This window comes from Serinus canaria, chromosome 12 (genome assembly GCF_022539315.1).
Source record: "Serinus canaria isolate serCan28SL12 chromosome 12, serCan2020, whole genome shotgun sequence".
Taxonomy (NCBI): domain Eukaryota; kingdom Metazoa; phylum Chordata; class Aves; order Passeriformes; family Fringillidae; genus Serinus; species Serinus canaria.
Window position 1 is genome coordinate 14,299,602 of NC_066326.1, and position 8,002 is coordinate 14,307,603.

Consider the following 8,002-nt stretch of genomic DNA (forward strand, 5'->3'; position numbering starts at 1 on the left):
CTGAATTTGGGTGACAGGAATCTTGGGTAATTACAGTTAATGCATATAAATGTGTTACAGCTACTGAAGGGAGGACAGCAGCCAGTATCATTACCACGGGTGAATCCTCTTGTGCATTGTTTTCAGGTCAAAGTTAAGAGGATGGAAGGAGAGAAATGCTTTTTATTCTACCCCTTGCCTAAACCATGAGCAGGTAACTAAGAATACTGCCCAATTCCTGGCGGGAAATTCCTCCCACTGCTGGAAACAGTCTTTCAGCATCAAGCCCTTGCAACAGTTCTGGTAAGGGGATGCTTCTGGTGACAAGCAAAGACAAATTAAAAGCAAAAACTCCCCAGTGATTTTCTGAGGCTGTTTTCCTCCAGCCCAGATCTATGTAAAACCCCCAGCAGGAATAACACCACAGTAAGATGCATGGGAAAAAAAACAAAGTACTTTTATTTGGACTTTCATCCTTGGGGAACTTAAACCACACACTGGGGTTTGGCTGCTTCTCTAGGGAATCCTAGAACCTGTGTAATGGACAATGAAAACCAAACTGGGGACCTGGGGAAATGGGAAGCTTGTCCAGACCTGAATTTGCCTGGCTAATAAACAGGTTGGGAAGCAGATCCTCAGAGTTTAAGACAACTCTGGGATGTCTGCTGCACTGTGTTTCTGCTGGAATAAGCGCTTGAAATTCAGCACTGCAGACAAATTGCAACAAACCAGTTTTCTTTTACTTGGAGCTCTTCTACTGAATCAGCTGGTGCACTGAACACCTTGGTTCTCATCAGTGCTGCTGCTGCAAAACCTGCCTTGCTATCAGAAATGACCTGAATAGAGAAAGTGTCAGCAAATGTGGATTAAGATTTGTTAGAAATCTGTACACTGTGTTACTAACACACTTCAGTGTTCTTAAATAAGAGTAAGGCACATATCTTTGCACAGGAGGCTTCTGTACACCAGGGTGAAGCTTCACCTGGCTGCATCCTCTGGGTTTGAGGTGCTGCCTACAAATCACAACTGTCTGGGCTACTGCTCCAGCATTCCCATGCCACAGGCACAGCTGTGCCCAATGCTGTCTTGGCAGCAGCTCCCAGGTTTTCAGCACATCTCACATTACAGCAAATGGATACGAGACATGCTTTAGCTTATGCATCCAGTTCAGCTTAGTTCAAGTCTGACTAAAAGCCAACTCTTCATACTGGCTGGATCTCAATTGATCCTTATTGTTCAATATTAAAAAGGGAGAGGGATCAGTAGAAATATGGATTTGATATATCTGTACCGCAAAGAGCTTAGGAAAAGTGCCCTTTGGTTTGCATGGCCCCCTTTGCAGCTTCTCCTTGGTCTAGCAATGAGAAAAGGGAGTGATTTGTTGCCCACTGTGCTCCTCTTCCATGTTGTTAAGGAGCTAATCTTGTTCATCCTGTGCCAAGTGCTGGCTGTGCATTTTAGGTTCTGCTGCAAATGGCTTTGCTGGAAGAGCAGCAGAAGTGCCTCAGTCTCAGGCTGATGCAGAATGGCACCAGAGTAAGGGAACACAGAGATGTTGTGTGTCATCATGACAGTCAGTCCTCTTCCCTGTTGTGTAGTGGGATGACAAATACAGAGATGTCATCATAGGATGCCTCGTGGCTGTCATCCAGCATCCACTGGTGGCCTCTCTTCTTTCCCCTTGCCCTGCATACCAAGCACTTGGCCAGTTCTAAAAACCTGTGGGTAGAAAAATGCAAGGGCTAATATAGCAACTATTCCCCTTAAGTACAACGTTGAGATGTGACTTTATGTTGTCAAAACAACAAGGTTTTTTAAGACATCAGCTTAGTAATTGTTACTTTAGGATGGGAACAGATTAGTAGGCAGTTTCCAAAGTCACAGAAAAGAGTGGTCATGCCAGAGCTGACCTGGAAGCAGTGGGAGCTCAGCCTGCTTTAAGTCTGACCAGGTTCTTTGGAAGGGAAAACAAAGGCAAAGCTGGTGTTACCTTTGAGGATCTGTCCTGTTTTCTGCAAGGAAGCTCCTGACCACATGGGCCACCTCATCATTGCACAGAACATCCCAAAGGCCGTCAGTTGCCATGATGAGGACATCGTCTTCCTTAATGTCATGCAGAGCAAAGTCAAATACATTCACCTGGAAAGTAGAGGAGTAAATCTGTGACAATTCCTGCAGTGTAACAGAGGGGTCAGGGAGACAAGACTGTCCCTGAGAGATGACACACTGGGACCAGGGTGCTTGGAGAAATGCTAAGACCTGCCAAGTCTTTAAAACATGCATCCTTCAGAGGAGCAGCTTGTTTAATTCCACCCTACAATTCCAATGTGCTGTGACTGACCTTAGGAATGCAGGAGAGGAAGGGTTTGACTTCAATGTTGGTGTCGATGACCTTGAGTTGGTGATCCCCCAGGCCTCGAGAGACAGCCAGAGTGCCCAGCAGGCGAGCCTGGCCCCAAACAAAGCAAAACAGGATTGAAATGTCAGGGTGTGGGGCCTTTCAAGGCTGGTGCGTGGCTTGTCCTGACTGATCTATGTGTTGCTTTAGGACCTTTCTCCAAGCATCACCCAGAACAGCCTCTGGAGACTTTGGAGATGGAGGAATGATCAGAAGCAACGGCCTGATGGGAGTGTGGAAGCAGCCTGACTGGATGCTCCATGTGGCCCAGGGTGTGCTCTGGAGTTAGTACATGTGCTCTGGCTAATGCTACAGACCTCAGGAGGCCCATGGTGGCATCTGCTCTTGGTTTGAGGTGGCAAGACAATTGGGCTGGTTTGGGGGTGTCTGTTTGTCCTGGCAAAGGAGGTTCTCCACTGACTCAGTAAAGGGGGTGACACATGGGCTGTAGTGCTGGGGGAGGTGATGGGACTTTCTGCTCACTCCCAGCAGGCAGATGCTGGATGGGTGCAGTCACTGCTTCTCCCTACCTCCTCCTTCCCTCTCCAGGCTCATTTCTCAGCCTCTCCTCGAGGAGGACAGTTTCTGGGAAAGGCACTAGAGCTAAAGGAGACAGTCCCAAGTGGGAGCTGATGAAGTTCTCATCTGAACTGAGTTCTGTGTGCAAGTCCTGTGTGCTGCTCTCTGCTTTGCTGTACTCTGGAGGAGGGAGCTCCAGAGGGCTCTGGGTTACACCAGCCAGGCAGCAAAGGAAGCTGCTGTATCCAGGCTGTGGGACTGTGCTGTGCTGGAGAACACCAGAGCTCCAGGTCTGCTCTAGTGAGACATGAGTGTGACAGAATGACAGGAACACTGAGGACACCCAGAAGACTTGCCTGTGCCTTCCCAGTGTGTAAAGCTTTAAGCTACCTGCTTCCCGTGACCATGGACAAGAGGATACTTGAGGTCAGCCTTCTCCACCGTCTTGTACCCCCTGGAACAGAGAATTCACTGTTGATTTGGGATTTGTCTGACTTGATAGTACAACCCAGCCAGAGCATTTTGACTCTGATTGACCCTTGTGGTGTCCCCATGCACAGGCACTGAGGATGGGGCAAGGTGCTCCTCACTCTCCCCTTCCTCCCCAGCTTGTACCTGCACCAGTTTGGAACTGCCTGCACCAGCTCCGTGCCCATGGATGGCAGAAGGACCATCCTGACTGTTTTCTAACCAACCTGCCAGGGCCTTGGAGGGAGCTGCTCCCAGCATTCTTCCCTACCATCATGCTGCTGCTCTCACAAGCAGGATGTGCCCCTTCTCCCCTCACTTCCCCATGGGTGTGAGCAGTAAAGCTGCCCTGTGCTGCAGCCTTGCAGGGCAGAAGGGACTCACCAGCCCTCCATGAAGTAATCCCGGTACAGGACTTTGTGGCCCACATCATCTCCCTTCAACCTCCTTGGAAACTCAAAGCGGGTGAATTCACCATCCAGCAGCTTGGGGAAAACAAAAGCCTGGAGGAGGGAAGGGAGGGGTAAGCATGGACAGGTTCTGCTTCAGTGGAGTAGGGCAGCAGAGCTGCTTCTGCCTCAGGACTGGCACTCCCAGCAGCAGAATGGAGACCAGAATTGGGAAAGCACATTCCAATGAGGACATGAACATCTCCCATACTAAAGACTGTTGGCTGAATTTCTACCCCAGCCCTCCCTCGCTAGTTCCAGCTGACATTATGGCCACACAGTGGCCTTCAAGGAAAGCTGGAGGTCCTCTTGCCACAAGCTCTCTCTGGCCCAGTGGGATGCTTGCTGGATTGTCTGATGTGTGGAAGGAGTCACTCACCAAGTGCTGGATTCGCTGCCTCTCTGACTCAGGGGTGAACTCGCTGCTCATGGGCACAATGCTGTCCTTCAGGACAAGAATTGCCCTACAAGGGGGAAGAGGCAAAGTTCAGCTGTGCCAGAGAATAGCTGTGCACCCAAAACTACTAAAAAATGCCATTGTATTTCAAATAACTCCATTGAAATTGCACTGTTGCAGCAGAGAACTGTGCTTGCCTGGTTTGACAGTGGTCAAGCTCACTATTAGAGGAATGGGGGGCCACAGCCAAGTGAAGGAAATCACCCCTCACTTTGAAACACCTGCCAGGCTGAGTGGGCTGCTGCATTACCACCCCAAGGCTGTGTTTAGGCAGCTTTAGTCCCTTGAATCCCCAAACTGTTCCAGAAGGCATGAGATCACCTTTCTTCCAACAGATCCTGTGCCAGGCAGGAGGGGGATGGCTGAGCTGCACATTTACATTAGGATTAAATCAGAGCTGTACTTTAACCTGGCAGCTAAACACCACACAGCCACTCACTCATTCCCCCACACCCAGTGGGCTGGGGCAGGTAACTGGGAAAAAGGAAAGTAAAATCTGTGAGCTGAGAGAAAGAAAGTTTATTAGGACAGGAACAGAGGGAAAATCATAATGAGAAAAGAATTAGAATATAGAAAACAACTGATGCAGAGCGCAGTTGCTCACCATCTTCTGACTGATGCCCAGCCACTTCCCCAGCAGTGGCCCCAGGCCACCTTTCCCCTCAGTTCACACACTGAGCATGGTGCTAAGTGGTCTGGAACATTCCTTGGGTCACTTGGGGTCATCTGTCCTAGCTGTGTCCCCTCCCAGCTTCTTGTGCCCCCAAACCTCCTTGCTGGTGGGGTGAGAAGCTGAAAGGTCCTTGACTGTGAGCAGCTGCTGAGCAGTGCTTGCACAACTCAAACATCAGTGGGTTTCCAACAGTGTTCTCTAGAACTCTGTCCCAGCTGAGACCAGGACTGAAAGATGCTGGAAACCTTGTTTAACTCCCAGCTCTCATCCCCAGCAACTTCCCCTTTTTATTTTGACTCACCTGCTGTCCCCAGCATTGGCCACATAGAGCTTTCCCTGGAAATAAAGGGCAGCCAGAGCAGTGCAACCTCCTGACTGGTTTGTAGCTTCCATCTCCTGGCCAATGACTTCATCCTGTTGGTTTCAACAAGTTTGGAGACTGGCGTGATCCGGGCTGCTACTTTCTACACACTGTCTCATCCCTCCCAGCAGAAATCCAGAACCAAAACTGACTGTGGATGTGCCCCAGGAAACCAGCAAAATAACAGGCAATGTTGCTTCTGTACAGCCTACACAGCTGCTGCTCCTGGACTATGGATGCTCTAGGAGGGTGATGGGGAGAGCTCAGCCTAGTAGGTGCTGTATGAGTGTGACAACAGCCACCTGTCTGCCCTACAGAATTGTTCAGCGCTACTGCAGCTTTGCTCTGGGTCAGCACTGCCAACACACAACTCTGACCTGGCATGATCTCAGCACATTTAAAGGTTTGGCCCAATGTTCCAGCCTACTCAGTGAGCAGAACAGCAGACCCTGCCCTTCCAGGGCTCAGGGAGGAGCAGACTGTGGCTCCCTGGGCCAGCAGGACTGGTGCCCTGCATGGGGTACTCACACATTCCTGGAAGGCATTCTCCAGGGCTCCCACCACCAAGTCTGCTGCATGGATGTGCTTCTCCTCCACGAACTGGGGGTCACTGTCACAAACGCAGCGCCCACTGAGGTGCATGGGGGGCTGGGCCTCGGTGATGCCTCCCACAATCTCCTCCAGCTTCTGCTTGATGCAGTAGTGCAGGTAGTTGGAGGCGATGATGGCAGCATCTGGGCCACCGTGGCCATCAAACAGCGCCCAGTAGTGACCAGTCAGAAACTGCCGTGAGGAAGAGGGAAAGACAGTGGCTGAAGAGGTTGTACAGAGGGCAGGCTCAAAGCCAGGATGCCACTGCATGTGTTTTGCCTGACTTTTCCACCCCAGCTTCCCTTCCCTGCCACGGGTAAATCTCCTTAAACTCAAGTGAAGCCCACATGTTGCTCTGCCAGACCCTGAGCATCTGGATTTGCACCACACTCCCTCATGTGCTGTATTGGGGGAGATTGGGGCCATTTCATAAGAAGAGCCTGGTGAGAGCATCCTGTGTGCCCAGCTCATGCTGCTGCCCAAGTGATGGCAAGACACACTGGCCCTTTAAAGCACAGGGAGGACGGGAAAAGTGAGGGCACCAAGGGCTTGGATGACCTCAAATGCTGCAAGTCATGGGCCACAGAAGTAGAAATGGCATTTAGAGAGCTATATACTTGCTGGCCACAGGGTACACAGGTCCCCTAAATACATCCAAGGAAGGGTTTCAGCATGTGGGCATGTAGGACTGATGGAGCAATCCGTGTTTCCCGAACCTGAGCCCTTGGGTGGCAGCAAGAGGCTGGCAGCAAGGTGAGCACAGCCTGCCTGGGGGCAATACCTGTGTGGAGCACAGGATCAGCCATTCCTCATCCTCCTCCAGGCCTGGCTCTCTCCTCCGGACAGAGATCTGACAGCAGGCTGCCTGGTCCTCATTGAACTCCGACTTCTCGGCATTGATAACCCTGCAAAAGCTCCAGGTAAGGTGTGGGGACACACTGCACCTCTGCTCCCAGGCAGCTGTGCTGGCTGCTCTGCAGCTCCTGCAAACAGCTGCACCTTGCCCCTCCTTTCCAGCCCCATGCTCCCTGCTCCCTTTTCAAACTCAAGGATCTCTCTGCTGATGACTGAAATAGTACGTCATTTATGTGCAGCAGGGGAAAGCCCAGCTGGGGACACAGAGACCTGCACCCTGGCCTCGGGCAGACCTCGTCAGCAGCCCACACCGTGCCATTTCCTTGTTGACACAGTGCATTGCAGAACCACCACCCTTGCCTTTCCTTCCAGCCTTGGTAATGTTTGTCCCTGGATGGGAGTGGGCTCTCCTTGCACTTCACGCTGTGCCATCCCAACACCGTGGGGTCATGACGTGGTCTGGTCAGGACTTGGGGACAGCTCCTGCCTGACCCATCCTCTCTGCCATTTAAAACATCAAACCAAGAGATTTCTAAAATCGTGGCCACCCCTCTCCTTCGTTTTAAAGACACTCTGCCAAGAGCGGTGCTGCTCTCGGGGCTGCCCCGACCTCTCGTCACAGCGCTGGAGCCGGCACTGCGGCTGGCAGGGGGTGGCCAGGGCTGTCCCCGCCGGCCCCGGCAGGAACGGAGAGGGGCCGGAGGATTCACCGCCACGCCAAACCTCCTCTGGGGCAGAAAGCCGCTCTCTCCGCATCCGCAGCTGCTGTAGGAGGGCGAGCTGCGCCTGCAGGCGGCCGCTCCGGGCAGGGGCGGCTGCAGCCGAGGGGCGCAGCCAGGGCAGGTGGGAGCGACCGCCCGGGCACTCCGCCAGGAGTCCCGTAAGCCTCGCCCGCACCCTCGACACCCCCTAAACCTGCACCATTCCCCGGTATTGGCACCCGGCAGCGCCCCTCGCCCCGCCCCTCGCCCCTCCCGGAGCGGCCCCGCTGCCGGCTGCACTCACTCGGCGTATCCCGCGCCCCAGGGCAGCGGCCGCTCGGGCGCGGCGCCCCGCACGGCCCGCCCGCCCCGCGGGGCCTCCTCGCCGCCGCCGGGCAGGAACTTGGGCCGGCGGTAGCGCAGGGCGGGGGGCGGCGGGCCCGGGCCCGGTGCCGGGGCTCCGCCGGGGCGCTCCGCGGGGCCGCCCCGCCGCCAGCGCCGCAGCCACTCGCCCGACATGGCGGGGCAGGTGCGGCTCCTCCCGGCCCGGC

At 53.5% G+C, this 8,002-nt stretch overlaps 1 protein-coding gene across 1 annotated transcript; it reads right to left on the reverse strand.

Annotated features, from left to right (window-relative positions):
• Positions 1 to 411: 411 nt before the first annotated feature.
• Positions 412 to 7,970, reverse strand: PPM1M (protein phosphatase, Mg2+/Mn2+ dependent 1M). The gene is made up of 10 exons (XM_030228142.2): positions 7,756 to 7,970; positions 6,677 to 6,800; positions 5,833 to 6,087; positions 5,245 to 5,357; positions 4,193 to 4,277; positions 3,749 to 3,867; positions 3,287 to 3,350; positions 2,321 to 2,428; positions 1,970 to 2,118; positions 412 to 1,698 (listed from the first exon to the last, which is right to left on the reverse strand). Exons 1-10 carry the CDS (start codon positions 7,968 to 7,970, stop codon positions 1,554 to 1,556), a joined length of 1,377 nt encoding a protein of 458 aa, XP_030084002.1. The 3' UTR covers positions 412 to 1,553.
• Positions 7,971 to 8,002: the final 32 nt, after the last annotated feature.